The following is a 27,391-nucleotide window of genomic DNA, read 5'->3' as shown; positions in this document are numbered from 1 at the left end:
ATGCTTCTGGAACATGGCCTTACAGGGTGGAAATGGAGGAGCTCTCCATGATAGCCATGCACACTTGCCCTGTTCATGACAGTTTTTGGAAGTGTGAGGACTTTCTATGAGTTTTCTCATGGTGCCCAGCATTGGGTGAACCAGCTATTCACAGAATAACAGGCTACTCAACGCCCAGGAAGACTGTATGTCTTATAGATCTAATCTACTGATCAAATAAGAGTGTACATTTGTTGAATAATGGTCTTCTGTCTCTTTTGAAAGGACAGTTTTCCGATATGTGCTGCTGCAGGTCCTGAGCTGTGTTGCCGGTCTTGGCTTGCTGACTTGGAAAGGAATATGCAGTTTCCTTAGGAAGTGCTATTGTTTCCTCCCTGCCCCACCTGATTTACTGAAAAACCTAAGCTGGTCAAGTTTCACTTTTGTTTAAAGTTTGAAATGCTGGGGGTGGCATGTATATGTATGTGTGTGTGTATTATGTGTGTCTGTTTAAATGCCACAGTTCTTATCAGCTCCATTTGATTCAGAAAGAAGCAACATGTTACTGGTGTTTTTGCGACAGAATTCAGAGCATGGAGGCATACATTTAGGTTTTGTTTTGATGATAAAAATTTAAGTCTTTATGGGAAGAGAGGAATTGTGTCTGCCTTTGCCTTGAATGAATTTTAAATCAGTGGTCAGTAACATCCCCATTAGACAGGATAACATTGATAAAGTCAGTGCATCTTTTTAAAATATCACAGTAAGCCTACGTATTTGCTGCCTTTACAGGCTTGATGACACTATGTAACAAAATTTGAAACATTTTCTCTTCCTGTTTTGAAGGTATTATTTCCTGTTCAAATGTACAGTACTTATTTTGAAGGTACAGTAGAGTCTCATTTATCCAACACTCACTTATCCAACATTCTGGATTATCCAATGCATTTTTGTAGTCAATGTTTTCAATATATTGTGATATTTTGGTGCTAAATTCGTAAATACAGTAATTGCTACATAGCATTAATGTGTAATTAACTACTTTTTCTGTCAAATTTGTTGTATAACATGATGTTTTGGTGCTTAATTTGTAAAATCATAACCTATTTTGATGTTTAATATGCTTTTTCTTAATCTCTCCTTATTATGCAACATATTCGCTTATCCAACATTCTGCCGGCCCGTTTATGTTGGATAAGTGAGACTCTACTGTAGTTGTTATAGTCCAGAAACTTTGTTTTTGTGACTGCCACACACTATGTTGAATTTGTTGAGACTCTATGAGTCATTGAAAACAATGGCAAAATATGCTGCAGGATGTTCCGCAAAAACAAAGTTTTTGTAGTTTAATAAACTTTTTTCACGATTTTATGATACAACCAATTAGGAAATATCTTTAAAACCCAGAAACAAACATTCTGTTATATAGTGTTATCTGTCTTGTGCTATCCCTCCAGACTTTTTGAAGATTTGGGGGGCTTGCAAAGAAAAGCCCTACATATCCCCCACCATGGCACTGACCCATATGAAGGTTTCTAGAGAACTGACTATGTTGGACAGAACTTCAGGTTCTCCCATGCTGCTTACATATGTCTGCCACCTAGTGACTGAAGGTGATGCTGCAAGCCAAAAGACTAAATTAAATACAGTGAACCCTCAGTACTGCGGTTGACTCCAAGGTACCTTCCTCCCATGGAATCAAAATCCATGGGTGCTCAAGTCCGATTATATATAACAACATCTTAATATGGAGTTCCTTTTAAAAAATAGCAAACAACTCAAATGAATCTTGAGAGAGCCTGAGGATCTGTAAAATGCCAAAGCTACAGCAAGCAAATCTACATATCAATGTACTCCTCAGTGCACTGCAAAATCAAACTTTGATTTCTTTGATTTTTTTTTTTGAGATATTCAAAACCCATGGATATAGAGGGCCAACTGTAACTGATTTAGAAAGCCAAATAACCCAGAACTGCACACCTACAGGGCCTGTTTAGTCTGCATACCAAGTCAAAGTGTCTAGGGTTCACTGTTTATGTGTTATGCCAAAAATACATGCATGGATACCTACACCTGTATCAGTGTAGATTATTTACATCTATATCTTGCTTTGCCACCCTACATCATGAGTGGAAAATGATAATATTTGGTCCCCTCTACACATACTTTATCCTCATAATGTTTATCCACTGAGCAGGTATGACTGGCCCAAGAACATTCAGAGAGTTTAATTCCTCAGTAGGTATTTCAATCTAGATCTCCTATTTTCAGTCCAATGTTCTAATTACTATCCTGCAGTAGTTCTAGGTTCAGTGAGATCACCTCCAGCATTATTGAACAAACTGTTCAATTAATTTCTGGAATGCAGAGATGAGCAGTGGAAACTTGTGAGATGGCAAAGCTTTGTATTTCTTTGCTCTCCTGCTGCATAGTGTCTCTTCTCAACAGAAACTGGGCCACCTATAGAAAGAGGTGGTGGATGGTCCCACCAATGCAACTACAACATTATTCCACAGGATATAAAGTATTGGCCATCATGTTTTGCCATGTTTGTAAGCAGACAGGATAAAACCTGCCTCCTATTCTTGACACTGGGATTCTCCCACATGGGGAAAATGAGGATAGGATTTCATAGCATGCAGTCCAGTTCAGCAGGTCACTGAGTATAGACCACACGAACAAAGCAAATCCTAGAAAGATTTGCTTTCGGTACCTTTGAAACTTAATGATATTGTCCAAATCTGTGCAAGATCATGCTTTGAAATGGCTTTATCATCTGTAACCTGCCTCGAGCCATGAGTAAAATAAATAAAATTATTATTTTATTATGACACAGCAAACAAGATAGATATGCTGGATTTCTTATCACAAAATCACAAGTCGAACACTTCCCAAGTGTCTAGGACTGTGTGATGTATTTTCGGATGATGCGTGCAGATCACAGTAGGGTGGCCTTTTGCAGTTGGCAGATCGTAATTTTGTCAATGTCTATTGTTTCCAAATGCCGGCTGAGATCTTTTGGCATGGCACCCAATGTGCCGATTTTTTATTATTATTATTATTATTATTATTATTATTATTATTATTATTATTATTATTAAATGGTTTAATTTGTTTTCAGTCTAAATTATATTCTCTACTGTTTTAATCTTGGGGTTGTTTAAAACTGATTTTAATCCCATGTTGCCCCGTGACCTTATGATGTAGGGTGGGATGCAAATCTTCTAAGACAGAAGGGCATTTTGTTAGTGTTCTCTCTGTATGTGGAGAGAGAAAGAAATTGAGGGCATATGATCTCATAAACATTTATTAAAAAGTCAGCTGCTGCACAGTGTCATTAGATCCACTGGTAAGTCAGAATGTCATGGGGGAAGGAGTCAACATCTTATCACATTTGGATATATTCTGTTCCTGAGATTCTTTGAACATGATTCTTATCAGGTTCTGTCACATGGTATTTGCCCCATTCTGTCAGTAATCCATTGGAATCCATTTGCACAAGGGATTCTAATCGTGTTCTTTGATTTTCTACAACTCTATATGTTGCAGTGGTGCTCTTCGGAAAAATTGTGATCGGAATATCTGTATGCATTTTGTCAGCAAAAATTTCACAAGAATGGAAGTTCAAGACTTCTAGGCTACATCACTGTGCAACATTAGGGGCATTTTACAAAAAAGTGACATAGGGAGCCATGTGAACAGATTGGGGGCAGCCATGCTTCCATGCTGTGATAAGTCAAAGCACAGTATTTTCAAATTGTATGAATCATAAGAATCGGGTGTGATGGGGAGAGTATGCATCCTGTCTCAATACAGTATGTATCCAGTCCTTTAAAAAATACAGTATGCATATTGATAGAAATGGATTATATCCCAATGTGATAAGGTCCAAGGACAAGTGAATGCACATGAGATTCTACATAAAGATGAGGAACATTTAATTGTAAGAGTTGTTTGGCAGTGAAATAGATTGCCTTGGACGGTGGTGAACCCACTGAAGACCTTAAAGCAAAGGTTGAATGAGCATCATTCATGAGTGCTTTAGTGCCAAGACAGGGGTAGGACAAAATGGCCCTTGTTGAAGGGTTTCATGGCCAGAATCACTGGGTTGCTGTGAGTTTTTTGGGCTGTATGGCCATGTTCCAGCATCATTCTCTTGTAACATTTTACCTGCATCTGTGATTGGCATCTTCAAAGAGGTTCTCTGAAGATGCAAGCCACAGATGCAGGTGAAACATTAGGAGAGAATGCTGCTGGAACACGGCCATACAGCCCAAAAAACTCACAGCAACCCAGTAAATGACTCTAGTGCTCCATTCCAGTTCTAAAATTCTATGATTCTATTTTTCCCTACCCACCTTTGTGTTCCTAAAGGTGTTTCTACCCATAGATCATCCCCTCCCCATTTAACACTGAATTGGCTGGGAGTAAGATGACTCTCCTGTGCCCTGGCAAATTCTCTTTTCACATCACTCAGACATAAAAAGGGACAAGGAAGGAATGAGAGCCAACTTGAAAATTGTGTTCACGTCTTTTGTATCATATGTTTTATGGTCTGGTTGGGCTTTACTTGCTAGCTCATTCTCTCAGCTTGTCAGGTAATTCATTATGTTTTATTAGCTTTGAATTGTCACTGACACATTTCTTGAAATGAATGGATTTTTATGGCTCTTTGGCAGTGGATTTATAAGTCAGAGAAGGGCAACAGATCAGAGCTGACAGCTGAATTAATGATCAGATAGGGATTATCATACTTTGATGAGTGTACTTTGGCCATATCAGGAGAAGACATGACTTATTAGAAAAGACAATCATGTTTGGCAAGGTATGAGTCAGTGGGAAAAGAGGAAGATCACATTCCAGGGGGATAGACTCAGTCAAGGAAACCATGCCTATGAATCTGCAAGACCTGAGCAGGACTGTTGAGGACAAAGGTAATTTGGAGGTCTCTCATTCATAGGGTCATTGTAGACAGTGAAAGGCAACAAAAAGTTTCAAAGTGAGGTTGCACCATGTTGCTACAGGAACAAAGTGTGCACCAAGGCAACATAAATTCCTCATCAAAACAGTGTAAGTTATGCAACTAGCTTGTTGTTGTTTATTCATTCAGTCACTTCTGACTCTTCATGACCTCATGAACCAGCCCACCCCAGTTGGCCTTCGCCACCCCCAGTTCCTTCAAGGTCAAGCCAGTCACTACAAGGATGCCATGCATTCATCTTGCCCTTGGTCGGTCCCTTTTCCTTTTTCCTTCCATTTTCCCCAGCATCGTTCTCTTCTCCAAGTTTTCCTATCTTCTCATCATGTGGCCAAAGTACTTCATCTTCACCTCTAATATCCTTCCCCCCAGTGAGCAGCCGGGCATTATTTTCTGGAGTACGGACTGGTTGGATCTTCTTGTGGTCCAAGGCACTCTCAGGATTTTCCTCCAACACCACAGTTCAAAAGCATCTATCTTCCTTTGCTCAGCCTTCCTTATGGTCCAGCTCTTGCATCCATAGGTTACTACAGGGAACACCATTGCTTTAACTATGTGGACCTTCGTTGCCAGTGTGATGTCTCTACTCTTCACTATTTTATCGAGGTTGGTCATTGCTCTCCTCTCAAGAAGTAAACGGCTTCTGATTTCCTGGCAGTAGTCTGTGTCTGCAGTAATCTTTGTGCCTAAAAATACAGAGTCTGTCACTGCCTCCACATTTTCTCCCTCCATTTGCCAGTTACCAATCAGTCTGGTTGCCATCATCTTGGTCTTTTTTTAATGTTTAACTGCAACCCAGCTTTTGCACTTTCTTCTTTCACCTTGGTGATAAGGCTCCTCAGCTCCTCCTCGCTTTCAGCCATCAGAGTGGTATCATCTGCATATCTGAGGTTGTTAATGTTTCTTCGATTAATTTTAACTCCAGCCTTGGATTCCTCAAGCCTTACATGTCACATGATGTGTTCTGCATACAAGTTGAATAGATAGGATGAGAGTATACAGCCCTACCGTACTCCTAGCAACTAGCTTAACATGGGCAATTCTTCATATTTCAGATCACAGTGAAATTGCACAGCAGTGAGATGGGTCAAAATTGGAAGGTCAGAATGTTATCCAAATTTCCCTGTGAAATGCCATAAATAGGATTGAGCTTCTGCTTGATCTGGAAGCACCCATAGCACCAAAACCAAAAATGTGCAACTGTCCCTTTTCGTGCTCCACCCTGTAGATGACACCCCTGGCACGGGACCAGGCTGGAAGCATCAGCTGCCATTCCATACCACAACAGGTGCCACACCATTTGTGGGCAAAGACCTTTGACTCATTCCCAGTTAATGCTTAGAGCAGTTGATTTGGCATCTAATGTGTGGGCATCCTCTTTCTCCACAGCCACCTTTGACACCTTTCCAACTGGGTGGCGTCCTCACCTGCTACCTTCAACATCATTCAGTGAAAAGCCTTGGCTTGAATTTTGCGGGTTACATATTTGAAAACAAGAATGAATTATTTCTTGAATATCACAGCAGCCGTAGCCTTAATGAAAAGAATTTCACACTTATCCTCCATCATGTGTTGGGGAACTAGAACTGTACAGTTGTCCCTCCACATTTGCAGTTCTGACTTTTGTGAAGTTGATTATTCCTGGATTTGATTTACAATGTTTACTCTAGGAACCGCTAGGTCCTCCAGTTTGACTCTGCAGTCAACTTCCTTTAATCATGTTGGAGGACCTAGAGATTTCTAGAAAGAACAGCACATTTCTAGGGTTAGCTTTCAGTGGACATTCTCTTTAGGAACCTTTAAGTCCTCCAAGTGTACCAGACTCTACCTTTATAGATGGAACTCATTAAATAAACACAGCATTGGCTATGTTTTTGGGGAAGATTAGTCCAGTGGTAGTGTGATGGAACTGTATAAGTCCCAGCTCCTTTTGTTAGGCTGCCTCACCCACAGTTTGAGAATAGTCACTTTTCTGTTAGTTTTACGAAGGCTGAGCTCCCTCCTGGTTTGGATCAATTAGTTTGCTCACCCATTTTTGCCCTGGGAAAGAGTGCCAACTTTAGTTTAGGGCTATTACCACCAGGGTATCTTGGAAACAAGATGTGTCTGTAGTCAAGCCCATAGCCAAGGGAGTAATTTAGGGGTTCAGACCACCCCCAAAAGCCAAGGAGATGCACATAGAAGGTGTGGAGGATTTTCAGGAGATCTTTGACATAACAAGATCAGTGGTGGAGTCTATGGGTGGAGAAGTCAGGATTTCTTGCATCTGTTCAAGGCAGACTTGTAAAAGCAACATCCAAACAACTTCAGCAACACCAATGGAATATTATAAGCTTTTTTCGTGTCAGGAGTAACTTGAGAAACTGCAAGTTGCTTCTGGTGTGAGAGAATTGGCCGTCTGCAAGAACATTACCCAGGGGACTCCCAGATGTTTTACCATCTTGTGGGAGGCTTCTCTCATGTCCCCTGTCCCCCTCCCCCCTGAATTCGATCCGCCAACCTTTCAGTCAGCAGTCCTGCCACATAAGGGTTTAACCCACTATGCCACTTATAGGCTAAATGTGTACATCCCATTTCTGGACTTTTTCTGCAGTCAATTTTACAAGGCACATCGAAGTAGTTCAGGAACTGCAAGTGTTTCTATTAATTGTGGCCATTTAAAATCTAACGAACAAGTGCACAGAACTTTACAACAAATGCCTTCAATATGGAGCCCTGGTGGCAAAGTGTGTTAAAGCACTGAGCTGCTGAGCTTGCAGACCGAAAAGTCGCAGGTTCAAATCCCGGGAGCATAGTGAGCGCCCGCTGTTAGCTCCAGCTTCTGCCAACCTAGCAGTTCGAAAACATGTCAATGTGAGTAGATCAATAGGTACCGCTCCGGTGGGAAGGTAACAGTGCTCCATGCAGTCATGCCGGCCACATGACCTTGGAGGTGTCTCCAGACAACGCCGGCTCTTCGGCTTAGAAATTGAGATGAGCACCAACCTCCAGTGTCAGACATTACTGGATTTAACATCAGAGGATACCTTTACCTTTACCTGTCTTCAATATACTGACACAGTGATGGAAGAATTTGACCTGTGGTGTAGAAAATGGAAAAAGATTACACCTGCAGAAAAACCATCAAATGCACTGGAAGCATATCTTGCCTGTGTTTTTTTCCAAATGGGAAGAAAGATTTTGCAACATTGCCAGTGTGTTAACAGCTACAAATGAAAGGTTGTTTTCAACTCTTAAACTTTTGAAAACATACATAAGATGAACAATGGGGCAAGAAAGACTGACTGGGCTTGCTCTCTTGAGTGTCCACTGAGGTTTATCAATGGAGTTTGATTTCTGTCCAAGTGTATTGACACAGTTTTCAAGTGTTTTCAGCAGACGTTGTGGTATTCTTTTGTAGCCACTAAATTAAGAGTCATTTTCGGGGGGTTTTAGATTTGACACTTTTTGCTATAATAGAAATTTGATTTAATTAAATCTATATAGAATATAGAATGAATCATAGCATTTAAATGATTTTGTGTAATGGACCTACTCTTCATGATTTGCAAAAAAAAAGTTTCAACCTCTCCTAAAAAAATTTCTGGCTATGGGCCTGTCTGTAGTTGGTCCCAGCGAGATCCAGGTTTGGACAAGCCATTTCAAGCCACTAACTAACTAACTAATTTGGGAGCTCATCCAGATATACTAGCCTACCTCTAGACAGTGACTGTGGAATTTCAAGCACCTTCAACAAGGTGCCAGGCCTCAATAGGAGGGACCTGCTCTCTCTACCTCCGGCCTGATCACCTTGGGCATTGGGTGCCCCAGAGGCCCCTCTACCAGAGAAAGTGGCCAAGAAAAACTTTCATTTGTCCTTCATCTCCAGAATCATCCATGACCAGCAACTTCAAGACCAGTTACCTTCAAACTTTAAGTATGGATTTTGTTGTGTGGAAATCATGAGAGTGCCTGGGTGGAGATAGGTCCAAGACCAATTAATAAATCATTATCATTTCTAGAAAGCAATAGCAAGGACATTGAATCTGTGGGGTTCCTTGCTCAAACAGGAAGGCAATCCAGCATTCCCCAAACTGATAGAAAATCAGGACAAGTTAATGCTAAAGACATTTAAAGCAGCTCGGGAGCATCAGCACAGGTAGCTTGCTCTGGCTGAAGGATAAATGTTTCCACCAGCTTTATATCGGACCTCTAGCATGAGAAAGAAAGAGAGTTAAAGGGAAATCAGATAGGCATGGAAGTTCATATTAGAACTAAATTACAGTAGAGTCTCACTTATCCAACACTCGCTTATCCAACGTTCTGGATTATCCAACGCATTTTTGTAGTCAATGTTTTCAATCCATCGTGATATTTTGGTGCTAAATTCGTAAATACAGTAATTACTACATAGCATTACTGCATATTTAACTACTTTTTCTGTCAAATTTGTTGTATAACATGATGTTTTGGTGCTTCATTTGTAAAATCATAACCTAATTTGATGTTTAATAGGCTTTTCTTTAATCCCTCCTTATTATCCAACATATTCACTTATCCAACGTTCTGCTGGCCCGTTTATGTTGGATAAGTGAGACTCTACTGTATTGGGAAATGATTGGAGCCCTGGTGGCGAAGTGTGTTAAAGCACTGAGCTGGAGACTGAAAGGTCCCAGGTTCAAACCCCGGGAGCAGCGTGAGCGGCCGCTGTTAGCTCCGGCTCCTGCCAACCTAGCAGTTCGAAAACATGCCAATGTGAGTAGATCAATAGGTACCGCTCCGGCGGGAAGGTAACGGCGCTCCATGCAGTCATGCCGGCCACATGACCTTGGAAGTGTCTACGGACAACGCCGGCTCTTCACCTTAGAAATGGAGATGAGCACCAACCCCCAGAGTCAGACATGACTGGACTTAAAGTCAGGGAAAACCTTTACCTTCTACTGGTTATGCAGTTCTCCCGCATTGTTAGTCTTATTCTGAGCCCATAAGCTGGGAATGCCATGAATATGGACAAGACCCACATTCCAGCAATATAATCTATACTTTACTGGCTGCATCTGTTTGAACAGTTCAACAATTGAGGTCTGGTTACCTCCAAGCAGTTCTGGTCTGACTCACTTCCATACCCACCCACTGGTTGTTCTTTTTCTTTAGAAACTGGTCTCCAGAGAATCTTGGAAACATAGGAATGGACAACTGTCTCACTGGGAGGTGTGGCTCCTCTTTTTTTCCCCCTTTCCATTTCTGTTTTCAAAGACACAGCTATGTTCTGCCCAGGAAAGAAGAAATCAACAGGTGGCGTTCATAGTGAAGCATTGTACAGTTCAACCCCCATATCCACGAGATTGGTATATCTAGTTTTATTTATCCAAAATGTGTCCCTATGCTGGGCTGCTGTGAGTTTTCCAGGCTGCATGGCCATGTTCCAGAAGCATTCTCTCATGATGTTTCTCCCACATCTATGGCAGGCATCCTCAGAGGTTGTGAGGTCTGTTGGAAACTAGACAACCCAATGATTCTGGCCATGAATGGCTTCAACAACACATTGTCCCTATGCTATCCTTTGACCAGAGGTTCTTCATTTCAATAGGGTTTACTCTTATCTCTAACTTTGCACATTCACATGAAATCTACCGTTTCCCTGAAAATAAGATATCCCCAGAAAATAAGACCTAGTGGAGGTTTTGATGAATTGCTAAATATAAAGCCTCCCCCGAAAGACCTAGCAAAGTTTTTGTTTGGAAGCATGCCCGCCTAACAGAGCACCAGAACATGCAGGATCGGTAAATGCACGTACTATAGATGGTTGTACATAGAAATATTGGTAGTAACAAGAAATTCTTGATAGGATCCACAGTTTGTCTGGTTATGCTGGTTTGTGATGACAACTACTGTACAGTATATAATAAATGTTCATTTTTTTGTTCAACAATAAATGTGAATTCTTCTTCATGGAAAAATAAGACATCCCCTGAAATTAAGACCTAGAGCATCTTTGGGAGCAAAAATTAATATAAGACACTGTCTTATTTTCGGGGAAACACGGTAGGAACATATTCCCCTTGGAAACAGAGATCATACAATACTGGATACCAAGGCCAGCCCTATCATTAGGCACAGACAGCTGCCACAGATCTCAGTGCCTAATGATGGCAGTAAATGGTTACTTATTAAATCTATAGTTGTATCTTTACTATCCCAAAGTGAGAAGTGCCTGTGGGATTTTCTGCAACTGCTGGATTTAGATACTAGCATGGAGTGGGAATTTAGGTGCAGGTGATATTTGCTGCTCTGCCTTGGTCAGCAAAGTATTGTTCTGATCCTGCTATATATGCAGGCTAAACTTCACTGCGACAAATGAATGTTCATAGTCTTATAAATATCACAACTTGGTCAGCAAACAAAAGCCCAAAGACCATCCCCTGTGTTGGCTGATCTTTCAGCAGCTAGCTCAGAAAAAAGATATGAGAATAGCTGCTGTAGGGGCAGGAACCATTCTTTAAAATATTCGAATTGAACCAACACCTTGTAGTGGTCCTTAGTCCACTGGAAATTGATACTTTTTTTTTGTATCCAGCATTCCTAGATATTATTCATTTCTTTTGTTTATATCTTAATCTTTTATATATCCTTTATCTTATTAACATTTACTACTAGATTTTAAAGTGAACAATAATAAAAATAAAGAAAAATAAAATAAAACTCCCGTGTTATTCCCCCCATCACCCAACTCTCCGGCCACATTTCCCACTGTATTGTTATATTTAGCCATGTGCACAGTTCTCTTAATTTCTTTATAATATTTGTATTGGCTTTATCCATTTTTACCCATTTTTATTTCCTCTGTTTTATCCTTTTGTGTATCCTCCTTCATTACTCTTGTCATAATTTGAAATTTAACCTGTTCACATATGTCATTGTTCCAGGTCTCTAACATCCACTTTTTTTCATCTTTTCACCCTCATGAGATTACTGTTTGTCCAGCTCGGATCATAGTTTTAAACAGTTCTTGTCACTTTCCATTAATTCCCGTGTTTCCCAATATTTCCATTAATATAATGTCTAAATTTACTTGTCGCCTCCTTGTTAATAATAATATAATAATACTAGCTGTGCCCGGCCACGCGTTGCTGTGGCTTTTTTTTAGTGATGTTGGTCAATCTACATTGGGTTTTATTTTTGTTGTGACCGTCAACAAAAATTATACAGTATTATTTATTCATTTATTACATTAAAGACATATGATAGGATATTACGCTATAACATATACGACTATTTCACAATATTAGTAGTAATATATATATATATATATATATATATATATATATATATATATTGTTTTGTTTTGTTATTAGTATTATATTGTAGTGTATTATAATATTATTAGCAGTATTATATTTATATACAATGTATTGTATTATATATGTATTGTATTATTATATATATTAATATATTGCAAATTGGCCCCAGAGTACGGAATGGCCTTGTAGGTTCAAAGTGTGGGTGGTTTCCTGTGTGAAGGGGGGAATCCTTTGGTGGGAGGTGTTAGATGGCCCTGATTGTTTCCTGGATGGAATAGCTGTGTTTTTAGAGTGTTGATCTTTATTTACTGTCCTGAGATGATATTGTTGTGTATTATTGTACCACAGTAATTATTTCATATTACAGTAGAATCTCACCCAACATTCGTTTATGCAATGTTCTGGATTATGCAATGGAGTCTGCCTTTTAATAGTCAATGTTTTTGGAGTGAGTGTTTTTAATGTATTGTGATATTTTGGTGGTAAATTTGCAAATACAGTAATTACTACATAGCATTACTGCGCATGGAACTACTTTTTGTGTCAAATTTGTTGTATAACATGATGTTTTGGTGTTTAATTTGTATAATGATGACCTAATTCGATGTGTAATTGGTTTTCCTGAATCCCTTCTTATTATCCAACATATTTATTTATGCAACGTTCTGCCGGCTTGTTTATGTTGGATAAGTGAGATTCTAGTGTATATTTATAATGTGATATTATTTGTTTAGAAGTGGATTATATGAGGCGCCTTCTGTTATAACAATAATAATTATTATAGTCTTGAATGATTATCATTGTGATAAAAATAATAACTACTTATTATTAGTTGTTATTATATTGTTGAATGATTATCAATGTTATAATAATAATTATTAATTTGTGAATGATTATTACTATAATAATAATAATAATAATTTTCTATTATTACGATTTGTTAATACATTGTTGAATGATTGTCAGTGTTATAATAATAAGAACTGACTATTATTATGAATTATTATGTTCTCGAATGATTATCAGTATTATACTAATAATAAATTAGTATTATTATTGGTGATTATTACATTCTTAACTGATGATCAGTTATTATATTAATAATTATTACAGGGAAGGGAAAGGTGAGGGCGATAGGGTTTGAGAGGGGAAAAAGGGGGGCTTCTGAGGCATTGGAGGGGTTGTAATTTGTGGGTGAGAACAACAACAACAACAATAACAACAGAAAAGGGGGAAGCTCAGCCTGGGCCAACTTGGGCCTTCCCTTGACTTGTTTTGGGCGCCAACTTCCACCCTTCCTGGCCTGAGGCTCTTTCCTTTTCCCCATCAGCCGTTTAACCGGGTGAGGGGGAAAAGGAAGGGCCCTGAGGCCGGGAAGGGCGGGGGTTGGCACCCCAAACAACTCGAGGGGAGGTCCAGGCCTGCTCGAGGGCCGTGCCCTCCTCTTCCCCCCTCACCTTGAAGAGCTTGAAGACCTCCGAGAAGAACCGAGAAGGGAGGAGGAGAGAGGGTGAGGCGGGGGGGGGGGGCTCCGCGGGGCCTTCCTCGCATTGGGGGGAGGGGAGAGGGGCGGGAGGAGGGGGCCTGAACGGCAACCGGGGCCCTCCATGGGCCCTGAGAGGGGGGAGATTGAGGGGGAGAGGGCAGAGAGCGACGTGAGGCCCGCACGCCTCCCAGCGCGGCCTCCTCCATCCCGCGCCCAGCAAGGAATCGGCCTCCCTGCCTTCCTTCCTTCAGCTCTGAGGCGAGGTGTGTGTGTGCGCGTGGGGGAAGGGATGGGGGGGTGCGCGCAGGCGCACATCGCCTGTTGCAGTTTTTGGCCGTTTGTGGCCCTGTGATTGTGTTTGTCATATAAATCTTACTGGAGCCGCGCGAGCGCCATAAAGGTTTGAAGCATGGTGTTTTTGCGTATGCGTACTTAGTTTTGGCATTTTTTGGTGTTGTGATAGTGTTTTATGTGTAAATTTGTTGTATCTTACTGGAGGCGGGGATGATGGATTGCGTTGCCAATTTTCGAGTTTGGGGGGGCTGTAGATTTGTTGTTTTGTCCATCGCCGTGATGCCATCACTCTTTTATATATATAGATATTCTTCTAACCTGCCACCATCTCCCCGAAGAGACTCGGGAGGCTTACATGAGGACCAAGCTGGATTTAGATACTAGCATGCCCAGTATAACCAAGCCCAGTATAAACAAGGTACAAAGTGACACAGTTAAAAAACATAAGCAAAAAGATATATTAAAAACAAGGAGATAAAGTACTGGAGATTCCTCCACCACTTCCTCCCCCTCCCCCCTCCCCCTCCCCCTCCCCCCTCCCCCCTCCCCCCTCCCCCTCCCCCCTCCCCCTCCCCCCTCCCCCTCCCCCTCCCCCTCCCCCTCCTCCTCCTCCTCCTCCTCCTCCTCCTCCTCCTCTTCTTCCTAAAAGAATTTATCCCACAAATTCATAAGGTCCGCTTTGCCTGTCATTTCCACATGCCTTTGTTTTGGGCATTACTCAAAAAAACCCTTTGTGGTTTTGATAACTGTACTACAGCTGGTGTGTCACACTGCCCATCACTGCAGACGATTGCCCCATTGCTTGGTTATCCAGCCGGCACTGCTAGGAGGTGGGGCCGGATTTTTACCAGCCTCTAAATTCACTTGTATATGTATTTTAAATATTCTTTCCATTGTTTTTGCTATCATTTCTCAGAATGTGATTACCTTTGAACATTCCCACCACATGTGTAAGTACCAGCCCTTATTCTTTCCACATACTTGATCCTTGCATCGCATCAGTTTGATCAAGGGAATCATGGCTGAGCATTGGACAGACTGGTGGGCTTAAGATCAGGATGGACTGACTTCAAGTCCTTGCTGTGTGTCTACAGAACAAAAACCTCCTTCCGTGTCGAAAGGCAGCACCCTGAGAGAGGTTCTAGCACAGATTTCTTCAGGGCTAGAGCCAAGAGAAGGGGGTGGGTGGGTTAGGGGTTCAACCCCCTCCCCTGAAAAACTTGGTTTCACAAAAACTTGGTTTACTCATGAATTTGAACTGGTTAACCCCGAATCCCCATGAGTGTCTCTGAAGTTTATCAATGGAGCCTGATTTCTAAATTATTCTGCATTATGGAACTGTTGTCGAAGGCTTTCATGGCCAGGATCACAGGGCTGTTGTGTGTTTTCCAGGCAGTGTGGCCATGTTCCAGAAGTATTCTCTCCTGACATTTTGCCCACATCTATGGCAGGCATCCTCAGAGGTATTATACCTCACAACCTCTGAGGATGCCTGCCATAGATGTGGGCAAACCGTCAGGAGATAATACTTCTGGAACATGGCCATACTGCCCGGAAAACACACAACAACCCCATTATGGAACTGCTCTTCATAATACGCTTAAAAAAAGATTAACCCCCCCCCCCCCCCCGCCGCCACCCCCATTATCTTTTCTGACTATGGCCCTACTTCTGGTGTACTCATTTTCCACTTGCAAGGAGCTTTCCATGTGATGAGTGAAGATAAGGAATGCTGGCCATGTCCCTGAAGGATGTCCCTGGACGAAGGATTAGGGGAAATCCAACCCCAAATAGGGAAACAAGTTGTCTAGGAACACCTGGCCGCTCTAAACGAATTCAAGTCGCCAGGGCCAGATCAGCTACTTCCAAGAGTATTGAAGGAACTAGCAGAAGTTATTTCAGAACCACTGGCAATCATATTTGAGAGTTCTTGGAGAACAGGAGAAGTCCCGGAAGATTGGAGGAGGGCGAATGTGGTCCCTATCTTCAAGAAGGGGAAAAAGAACGACCCAAACAATTACCGTTCGGTCAGCCTCACGTTGATACCAGGCAAGATTCTGGAAAAGATCATTAAGGAAGTGGTCTGCGAACACTTAGAAACAAATGCGGTCATTGCTAATAGTCAACATGGATTTACCAAAAAAAAGTCATGTCAGACTAATCTGATCTCTTTTTTCGATAGAGTTATGAGTTGGGTCGATACAGGGAATGCTGTGGATGTAGCGTACCTGGATTTCAGTAAGGCCTTTGACAAAGTTCCCCACGACCTTCTGGCAAACAAACTAGTAAAATGCGGGCTAGACAAAACTATGGTTAGGTGGATCTGTAATTGGCTAAGCGAACGAACCCAAAGGGTGCTCACCAATGCGTCGTCTTCATCTTGGAAAGAAGTCACGAGTGGAGTGCCGCAGGGCTCCGTCCTGGGCCCGGTTCTGTTCAACATCTTTATTAACGACTTAGACGAAGGGTTAGAAGGCACGATCATCAAGTTTGCAGACGACACCAAACTCGGAGGGATAGCTAACACTCCAGAAGACAGGAGCAGAATTCAAAACGATCTTGACAGACTAGAGAGATGGGCCGAAACTAACAAAATGAAGTTCAACAGGGACAAAATGGAATGCAAAGATACAGAATGGGGGACTCCTGGCTTGACAGCAGTGTGTGCGAAAAAGACCTTGGAGTCCTCGTGGTCAACAAGTTAAAGATGAGCCAACAATGTGATGCGGCAGCTAAAAAAGCCAATGGGATTCTGGCCTGTATAAATAGGGGTATAGCATCTAGATCCAGGGAAGTCATGCTCCCCCTCTACTCTGCCTTGGTCAGACCACACCTGGAATACTGTGTCCAATTTTGGGCACCGCAGTTGAAGGGAGATGTTGACAAGCTGGAAAGCGTCCAGAGGAGGGCGACTAAAATGATTAAGGGTCTGGAGAACAAGCCCTATGAGGAGCGGCTTAAAGAGCTGGGCATGTTTAGCCTGCAGAAGAGAAGGCTGAGAGGCGACATGATAGCCATGTATAAATACATGAGGGGTAGTCATAGGGAGGAGGGAGCAAGCTTGTTTTCTGCTGCCCTGCAGACTAGGACACGGAACAATGGCTTCAAACTACAGGAAAGGAGACTCCACCTGAACATCAGGAAGAACCTCCTCATTGTGAAAGCTGTTTAGCAGTGGAACTCTCTCCCCCAGAGTGTGGTGGAGGCTCCTTCTTTGGAGGCTTTTAAGCAGAGGCTGGATGACCATCTGTCGGGGGTGCTTTGAATGCGATTTCCTGCTTCTTAGCGGGGGGTTGGACTAGATGGTCCATGAGGTCTCTTCCAACTCGACTATTCTATGATTCTATGATTCTAAGTTGAGAGTTAACCCAGCTCGGTCATTCTGTAAATCTAGCCCTGCCCATGGAATCCATTTCCAGTACTGAGAGTAGTTTGATTCTTCTCCATGTATACTCTTGCCAAAATCTTTACTCATCTTTGGCTCTCCAATAGCCACTGCTGACGCACAGACCTAGATGTTGAGGGCTGACCTGGACTCCTCTGTTTCTCTGCTATGCTCAAGGTCTCCCGACCCAGCTGTCCCTCCTTCCAAGTTCATCCTTTTCCATTGCCTCTGTACAAGGGGAAGGCCGGCTATTGTGTACCAGGAAATGGCAGCTCCCTACCCGCCTGCCCTGATCTCACACAGCCCAGCCTGGCTCCAGTCTCATTGTTTCCAGCTTCACATCCTCCTGTCTCAGGCGGTCCTGAAGGCTCAGCTGGTCGAGGGAGACTGCTAAAGCAGATGGGCTGAAGTCGTGTTTAGCATCGGCGGTCGGGCAGGCGCCTCTCGCCCTGTGGAGCCAGCCTCAGCAACTTCAGCATGCTGCCTCACTTGGCCAAGACTCTGGGGCATAAGGGAAATTAATGGCACTGTCCTCTGCATAGACATGAAGCCCCGGAGTGCTGTGGAGTCTCTCCTAAGAGCCCTGGGGAGAAGAGAGAGCGCCCGAATGCCAAGCAGACTCCGGGTAGGTGCCTAGTGGGAGGTTGACGGATAAAGGTATATAGGGCAGGGAGAGAGACAGAAGAGGGAAGATGTACAGGATTTTCTTTGCACGCTCTAGAAAAAAAAGTCTATAATTGTTTTATGCATCTGGTGAAGTTGGCTACAACCTGCAGAAGTCTGAGCCAGAGCAAACTTGTTAGCGCCAAGCCATATATGAGAAAGGTTATTTTTTTTCCAGAGTCACTTTTTATTACAGCAGCTGAGAGACCCCAACCCAGAAAGTGCTCTTGATCTAGAAGTGCCTCACACTTTTTTTTTCTTTTTGGCTAATCGCTTGCATTCTCCCCCTCACCCCCCTCACATTCACACATGTTACTATTTGGTTCCCATAACCTACTGCAAAGGAATATTTTAATGTTTGCTTTCCAAAGCTGACTTAATGTGACTGTTTTTCCAGAGCATCTCTGACAGCCATCCTCCAGTCTAAAAATAAAGATATTTTGCTAGCTTTTCCCTTCTTGTTTTCCCTACTGCTAGTGAGGACCTCAAAACATTTTTTCCCCAAAAGCTAAGAATTTTAACTCACAGATTTTACTTTCATGCTCAGAAACATGAGAAACAATTTGGACATTTTCTTTTTATTGACACAAATCTTAAAGTTCCAGATGGATGAAAGCTGGTTGGCCAAATTCCAGATCAGCCAGTTTGAGCCACTTCCTGCCATATATTTTAAGAAATGGTTCTGTATGTGTGTGTTTTCTAATAGCTGTCAGCTGCATGCAGTGTATATATTCCTGTCTGCGTTTAGAAATTTTAGTCAAAAAACAATCCAAAAAACCTAGATCAACTTATCTGTGGGCCCATCTAAGTACAGGCAGTCCCTAAGTATGAACAAAATAGGTTCTGTAGATTTATTCTTAAGTTGAATTTGTTTGAAAGTTAAAACAGGTACGTTTATAAAATGTAATTCCAGCCAAATATATATACCGTATATACTCAAGTATAAGCCAATACAAATATAAGCTGAGGCACCTAATTTTACCATGCAGCATCTACTGGTAAATTTCAAAAATAAAAATTGAAATAGATACCAATAAAATTACATTAATTGAGGCATCAGTGGGTTAAATGTTTTTGAATATTTACATAAAATTGCAATTTAAGAAAATAATAAAACTTTAATAAGATAAGACTGTCTAACTCTGATTACGTATATACTCGAGTATAAGTTGACCCGAATATAAGCCGCCCAGGACCCTCACTCGAGTATAAGCAGAGGGGCTGAAAAACCTGGCTTAGACTCGAGTATATACAGTATATATAGGGGTGTGTGTGAATATTTTGGATAACATAGGGAAAGGATAACACCACAGTGGTGTTTGTTTTGCTGTCTGTGCTGACTTTCTGTCCCTGTGATAACTGGATTTTGAAAAATGTGGCTTGTTGTGGAAACAAGGATTGGTGATGAAGCTTCAGTTGAGACACCTTTTCCCCATGATAATAACTCTTTCAGTAGTGAATTCCCTTCAACATTTTAGAATTAGTTAGGACTGCCCTACCAAATTGGGATAGCGGAGGGTATGAAAGCATAGCAAAATTTCTTTTAAAAAGAATTCATATAATAAGAGCAAACTTACTTTATAATTGGAAAGTTGTTTCCAACAGCTACTTTCAAATGACATTTTAGGACATTGGATTTTTCAAGTTTCGTGCTGTTTTCCTCTCAATCTTAAGACTTCCCTGAAAAAGTAATTGAAAGTGGTAAAGAAGCAATGAGCCATGCAACAAACAGGGCCAGCTAACACTTCCCAAAAAAGGATTCCCACAGGCAGGAAGCAGCCTTCAAGGCTATTCAATGCTAATCAAGCAGGCCAATTACAACATTCACAGTTGCCTCCAACACACAAGAGTTCTTTCTCCCACCCTGGACATTATTCCACAGATATATAAACCTCACTTCCCTAGTTTCCAATAGACCTCACAACCTCTGAGGATGCCTGCCATAGATGTGGGTGAAACATCAGGAGGAAGGCTTTTAGAACATACAGCCCAGAAAACTCACAGCAACCCAAACTTACTGAATTTTCTTTTTAATCTTGCAGAAGTAATGGTAATGGGCTACTGCAATGAGAAATAACAATGAATTATTTACTGAGAAGTGAATTTTCAGGCACTGGTCTAGCATAGGGATAAGAACGTTTCAGTGGTAGACCAGCCTTCCTCAGTTTACTGGGGGTTGTATTGCTGCTGCCAAAAGCCATGGAAATTGTAAAATGGCCATTTTTCCAAGAGCTCTCCATGGTACAGGAGGATGCTAGAACCCAGGTCCTTTCTTTCTAAAGGTCCTCCCTCCTTTTGAGAAGGTATGGTGGAAAGGGGCATTTCATTTGCATTGTCACCAAAACATTCTCTCACACATTTTGGCATGAGCAAGCATAGGCTCTCAAGTGGCTCACCCCAACCCCGGGCTCAAACTGCTGACCTTACAATTGGCAGGATTTTTCTGCAACACAGTGGTTTAGCCCACTGTGCTAAGCCCAGCCCCAATAAAACACTTAATAAAGGTATAATCTCTGCTAGTGAAGTAAATGCTTCCTGGGTACTAGAGAATTTGGTATGAGAGGCAGAACATGAAAAAATAGGGAGAAAATTCTACATCACAGAAAGAAAGAAAGAAAGAAAGAAAGAAAGAAAGAAAGAAAGAAAGAAAGAAAGAAAGAAAGAAAGAAAGAAAGAAAGAAAGAAAGACAGAAAGAAAGACAGAAAGAGAGAGAGAAAGACGGCATGCTTCAGCCAGGTTTTTAGTCTCACATGAAACAACCAAATCAAGTCTTGAACGAGTAAACAAACCATTCTGAACCTTCTAGAAACCACTTGTGAACTACTGTATTTCTTCAACTGTAAGACACCCTTGATTATAAGACACACTTGAATTTCACTACCAACAAAATACATAAGCTACACTATGCGATTCTAAGGCACATCCCATTTTTAGAGATGTTTATATAGGAAATAAGTGCATCTTTGAAATGAAGAAATACAGTACAGTAGAGTCTCACTTATCCAAGCTAAACGGGCCAGCAGAAGCTTGGATAAGCGAGTATCTTGGATAATAAGGAGGGATTAAGGAAAAGCCTATTAAACATCAAATTAGGTTATGATTTTACAACAAATTTGACAGAAAAAGTAGTTCAATACGCAGTAATGTTATGTTGTAATTATTGTATTTACAAATTTAGCACCAAAATATCATGATATATTGAAAACATTGACTACAAAAATGGCTTGGATAATCCAGAGGCTTGGATAAGCGAGGCTTGGATAAGTGAGACTCTACTGTACTTCCAAGATGCATTTTTCCCATTCAGTTATATTTCTATTTTGGCAGTCAACATTCTCAACTATGAGTCTTTTGTAAGTCGGAGGTTTGTAACTCAGGGACTGGTGGTAATCTTTCATTTGTAACATGTTAGTTCCAAAATGATATATATGTTTGGATTACTATTTACATTTGCAGGTGTAGACTTGGAAAGGACGGTAAGTGACGTGAGACCTTTGAGAGCCTGAAGGGAAGCCATTATTCTTAGGCTGAAACACTGACACTTCACACGCTTTGTCTGCTAGTTTTGGATAGAGCCCAGAAAGGAAATCCTTCTTCTAAGTTTTTTTTTTTTACAGAACTGGAAAAGGAAGGAGGGGGCTTCAAGAGCCCCTTTAAGGCTCTGGACCTTTTGCTTGTTCTTTTCACCAAGGCAAGGGGGCTGTCTGTGAGATGGGATTTATGTCTCTGGGAGCTGCCTTGAACTTGCAATCCCACCAATGCTTACTACTTACTCTCCAGCCTTACTAATCTGGCAGGAACACTCTGGTCTGGAGGAATCTTCTGTCATCCCATCTTTTCAGCTGCGCTTAAAGCACCCCAAGTTTTTCTCTCCTACTCACACTATTCCCTTTAATCGTCACCTTACTTATATTACTCAGAAATTAGTTCAGAATGCAAAAGCATCTTCATGGGGATGAGAAAAGAGAAAGGAATTCAGTTTTCTTCTTCCCAGTATGATCAGGGAAAGAAGAATTGCTTCAGCCTCTTCTTGTCTGTTCTTCCTCATTAATGATTTTTCACACTCTGATGTTGCTTGACTACATATTTTCCGATTTTCATCAAACATGCATTTGCTTGTATTTTATCAAGGTGCGTATGGGAGGATTTGGGTTTCAGAGTCCTTCCCCACAGCCATGTAACCCAGAATATCAAGGCAGAAAATCTCACAGTATCTTTGAACTGGGTTATCTTGAGTCCACACTGCCATATATTTCCGTTCAAAGCAGATAACGTGGGATTTTATTCAGCTGTGTGAAAAGGGCCTCAGAGCACTGGTTTGAGGTTATGACAGTGGTGGCACTAAAATTGGGGTCACACAATGCAGGAAAGGGAAGCAAGCCCTGGTAGACAGACAACAGCCTATGCAGTGGCCTTCTTTCTCCTCGAGTACCATACTCACACCACAAGCTGTTATGCTGTGTGAGCAGGAGGAAACACAAGGAGCTTGTCCCAGGTAGAAGTCTATTTCCACAACTGCTGTCATCCCAACAACAGGCAGTCTCTTTTGGTTCAGCACTGAAATATAAGAGGAAAAGAGATAATGACTGAGGGGATCTTGGCTTGCTGGGAAAAGGGAAGAAGGCCAAGAGAGGGGAACACATCTTGCCACCCTACTCTTGCCACCTGGAGCAGATAGAGAGCCAGAAAGGGTGCTCCTCTAGCAAGGCAGTCATTTGGGAGCCACACCCTGTGAGTTTCACCCAATGCAGTCCATATCCCATCCCAGTGATGCCACTGGGTTACAATCCTATCCATACTTCAAAGAGCAGGGTCTCAGATGTGGCCTGGAGGCTTAATTTCCAATTCAGCAGAAGGTTGCCATGTTCCAAGAGGGGATGGGATCACGAACACAAGGTTGTGCCAAAGCAAAGACAGCTATATCACTGCTTCTTACACTGTGAGTCTCGACCCCTTTGATCAATGTTGGGGTCACAAAAAATTCAGAGAACTTTAGAGAAAAAATTAGAGAATTTTGTTAATGTTACGACAACCAATGATCCAACATCTCAATATAAAATTCATCTAAAAATGTACATAGGGGAACCTATAAGACTCTAGATAAGGAGGAAATGGATATTAATTCAGAGCCAATGATACCTTTATGGTACTACTAGCTGTGCCCGGCCACGCGTTGCTGTGGCGAAGTATGGTGGTATGGGAAATAAAGTACAGTAGAGTCTCACTTATCCAAGCCTCGCTTATCCAAGCCTCTGGATAATCCAAGCCATTTTTGTAGTCAATGTTTTCAATATATCATGATATTTTGGTGCTAAATTCGTAAATACAGTAATTACAACATAACATTATTGTGTATTGAACTACTTTTTCTGTCAAATTTGTTGTACAACATGAAGTTTTGGTGCTTAATTTGTAAAATCATAACCTAATTTGATGTTTAATAGGCTTTTCCTTAATCCCTCTTTATTATCCAAGATATTCGCTTATCCAAGCTTCTGCTGGCCCGTTTAGCTTGGATAAGTGAGACTCTACTGTATTGAGGAATTGGTGGTAGTTAAGGTAAAGGGTAAAGGTTTTCCCCTGACATTAAGCCCCCTTCTGTGAGCCCCCTTCTACACAGCTGGATAAAATGCACACTGAAGTGGATTATATGGCAGTGTGGAGTCAAGATAACCCAGTTGAAAGCAGATAATATAAGATTATAAATGGGTTATATAGCTGTGTGGAAGGGCCTTGAGTCTACACTGCCATATAATCCAGTTCAAATCAGATAATCTGTATTTTATAGGTAGTGTTGAAGAGGCCTAAGTGAGGCCTAACTCTGCCTGTCCCCTGGGGTAAGTGGGTTGCTAGGAGACCAAGTGGGCGGAGCTTAGCCTTCTAACTGGCAGCAATTGGATGAAAGCAATTATTCCTCTCCCTCTAATTAGAACTTTATTTTTCTTTTCTTTTTGTTGTATGAACGTAGAGGCATGGATGAGGGGTTGTGCTACCAAGTTTAATGTTTCTGGGATGTGTAGTTTTGTTGTTTTGTCTTAGGCCGAAATTTCATTACCCTTTTATATATATAGATTTAAATAGAAGACTGTGACGCCTTAAAGAAAATATGTTATCTGAGAAATGATTACGGAAGATTAACAGCTGGAAGGTATTGCACTGAATGCAACAAACACTCACAAATGTATGTCTATTTGAATAAATAAAAAATGGACAAAAATCAGCAACAGTAAAAAAAATACTGGAATGCCTAGTGGCTGTTTTAGACATTTACAAAAATCTGTTAGCAAGAACATGAAGTGTTTACAGTGGACTCTTCAGAAAATGCTTCAGCTGTACTCCATAAAAATCAGTTAAGCAAGCCTAGCAAATACTGATTTGTTATCAGTAAATAATGCAAGATACTCCACTTAGGCAGAAAAAAATGAAATGCAAAGAAGAGAATGGGGGACACCCGGCTCGACAGGAGTACGTGTGAAAAAGATCTTGGAGTCCTCGTGGACAACAAGTTAAACATAAGCCAACAATGTGATGCAGTGGCTAAAAAAGCCAATGGGATCTTGGCCTGCATAGATAGTAGTGTCTAGATCCAGGGAAGTGATGCTACCCCTCTATTCTGCCTTGGTCAGACCACACCTGGAATACTTTGTCTGATTCTGGGCATTGCAACTTAAGGGAGATGTTGAAAAGCTGGAATGTGTCCAGAGGAGGGAGCCTAAAATGATCAAGGGTCTGGAGAACAAGCCATATGAAGTGTGACTTAAAGAACTGGGCATGTTTAGCCAGCAGAAGATAAAGCTGAGAGGAGACATGATAAGGGCCATGTATAAATATGTGAGGGAAGTCATTGGAAGGAGGAAGCAGGCTTGTTTTCTGTTGCCCTGGAGACTAGGATGTGGAACAATGGCTTCAAATGACAGGAAAGGAGATTCCACCTGAACATCAGAAAGAACTTCCTCACTGTGAGAGCTGTTTAGCAGTGGAACTCTCTGCCCCGGAGTGTGGTGGAGGCTCCTTCTTTGGAGGCATTTAAACAGGCTGGATGGCCATCTGTTGGGGGTGCTTTGAATGCGATTTTCCTGCTTCTTGGCAGGGGGTTGGACTGGATGGCCCGAGAGGTCTCTTCCAACTCTATGATTCGATGATGTTTGGTTTTTATGCTTATTTTATATACCAATGTACCTTGGGGTCACATAAATAATAAATAGAAAGGAATTGTGAGTGGAAAAAGTTTAAAAAGCTCTTCGGCAGATGACCAATTTAGGCATTTCCCATCCAGTGTAGCTCAGTTGATATACATGTCTGCTCAGCATTCATCCCCACAATGTTGCAGGTTCCTGGACAGGAAAAGAAATCTCACTTCCGAGTAACACCTTCCCAGACTGCAAACCAATATTTGGTGACTGGGGAGTACATTCTCATTGAACTCAGTGCCCTTTGAAATAGACAGGCCTACAATCAAGCCGTCTGTCTGTGGTTCTAGACATCCCTCTGGTTCCAGCCCTATGTGCTGGCAACCGTTTCAATGTTTAAGTTAACATAATTTCCCCTTAAAAGAAGTGGCATTTATGTCAGGGTAAACAGGGCTAGTACTGGATGCAAAAATTGGACACGCTGCGTCTTTATGACCTCTTGTCTTGTATCTGTTTGTCATTTTGTAAGATCCCCACATTGATCGGGCTGCTGGTTGTGGTGGGAGGGCAGTTACTGAACATTTGCGCCAAAGAGTTCCCAGGGACGTAATGAAAGCGAAGCTCTCTGCGAGAGACTTCCAACCCTTTGATGGGGTTTCGCTTATGCAGCAATTTTGAGGGAAAGGGTTTCCACTTTCCCACCTCAAAAAAAAAAAAAAACCCTGCTAGAGGGAGGTGCAAAAAAATTCCCAGGTTCCTGACATTCCCGTACGCTTACCAGCTCCTATTCCAAGCAATGCTGGGAAACTCAAGCCGGGAGAAAAGCGGGTGGGTGGGTGGGTGAGAATCAGGAAATGACATTACTTGTAAATCGGGACAAAAAGGAAACTGACTGGGTTATTTTTCCTTTTGGCTAGGATGATCTGTGCCTTGGAGAGCAAAGCGGGAGGGGGAGCTTGCAACTTCATTTGCTGGGCCCAATGAAACTCAGCAAAACTCACATTTGTTTCTCAAATGGCCGGTCTGTGCAAAGGAGGAAATTTGAAAGCACTGATATCTTGACAGATCCTATTTTTAAAAGTCCTGTTCCTGACCTCCAGAGCCCGGCCTGCTATTCTTAAGCGGTTGCCCAATTCCCATGAGATTTCCTGAGTTATGGAACACTGTGTTCTGCTGGGACGGAAAACCTCCCATCCTTGCACAGCTGCAGTGCAGGAGGTCAGAGAGATTGGCGGAGGCCGCCCATAGATAAGCCCTAGATTGCCATACAGATAGCAGGGCATGATATCTATACACTCTGAACAGTCTCTTGCATTCTGGACAACAACTTATTTCCCCCCCGAAGTCTGGTTTGCGAAGAGAGGGGCCCACAAGGGTCCAACTTCCTTTATTCCAGTGAGACCTACCCACAAAATTCACAGTTTTTAAGATTTATTTTTATGGATCATAACTCTCAGAATGCTCCAGCCAGCATAGCCAACAGCCCTGTTGCACAGAGATTTTGGAAACCGAACCCCAAATCCACTTTTACTATGTTTTGAGCAAAATACAAGGCTGTGTTGTTGAAGGCTTTCATGGCCGGGATCACAGGGTTGTTGTATGTCTTTCGGGCTGCGTGGTCATGTTCCAGAAGTATTCTCTCCTGACGTTTCGCTCACATCTATGGCAGGCATCCGCAGAGGCTGTGAGGCATGGATAAACTAGGCAGGGAAAGGAAAAAAAATATACAGTAGAGTCTCACTTATCCAACATAAACGGGCCGGCAGAATGTTGGATAAGCGAATATGTTGGATAATAAGGAGGCATTAAGGAAAAGCCTATTAAACATCAAATTAGGTTATGATTTTACAAATTAAGCACCAAAACATCATTTTATACAACAAATTTGACAGAAAAGTAGTTCAATACACAGGAATACTATGTAGTAATTACTGTATTTATGAATTTAGCACCAAAATATCATGATATATTGAAAACATTGACTACAAAAATGTGTTGGATAATCCAGAAGGTTGGATAAGTGAGACTCTACTGTATATCTGTGGAGAGTCCAGGGTGTGGCAAGAGTCCTTTGTCACTGGGAAGCCAGCAATAATGTTTCAGTTAATCACCCTAATTAGCATTGGAAAGGTTTTGTCTCTTGCCTGGAGGGCATCCTTTGTTCAGTCATTAGCCATCCTTGGGACTCCTCTGAC

The 27,391-nt window shown here is 41.8% G+C and overlaps 1 protein-coding gene across 5 annotated transcripts in view; it reads left to right on the top strand.

Moving 5' to 3' along the window:
* Positions 1-27,391, top strand: part of tns2 (tensin 2) — a 209,745-nt gene that overhangs the window by 50,805 nt on the left and 131,549 nt on the right. Inside the window, exon 1 of one of the 5 annotated variants that reach the window (XM_062971125.1) lies at positions 15,885-18,027. The exons of the other annotated variants lie outside the window; for them this stretch is intronic. Coding sequence (XP_062827195.1) covers positions 17,947-18,027 — 81 coding nt within the window. The 5' untranslated portion in view covers positions 15,885-17,946. Of the gene's footprint in view, positions 1-15,884; positions 18,028-27,391 lie in introns of those variants that run through there. 5 annotated transcript variants of the gene reach the window in all.

The sequence above is a fragment of the Anolis carolinensis genome, chromosome 2, assembly GCF_035594765.1.
Source record: "Anolis carolinensis isolate JA03-04 chromosome 2, rAnoCar3.1.pri, whole genome shotgun sequence".
In the NCBI taxonomy this organism is placed as follows: Eukaryota; Metazoa; Chordata; class Lepidosauria; order Squamata; family Dactyloidae; genus Anolis; species Anolis carolinensis.
Note: the sequence above shows the minus strand (reverse complement) of the source record. Positions and strands in the feature narration are given on the sequence as shown.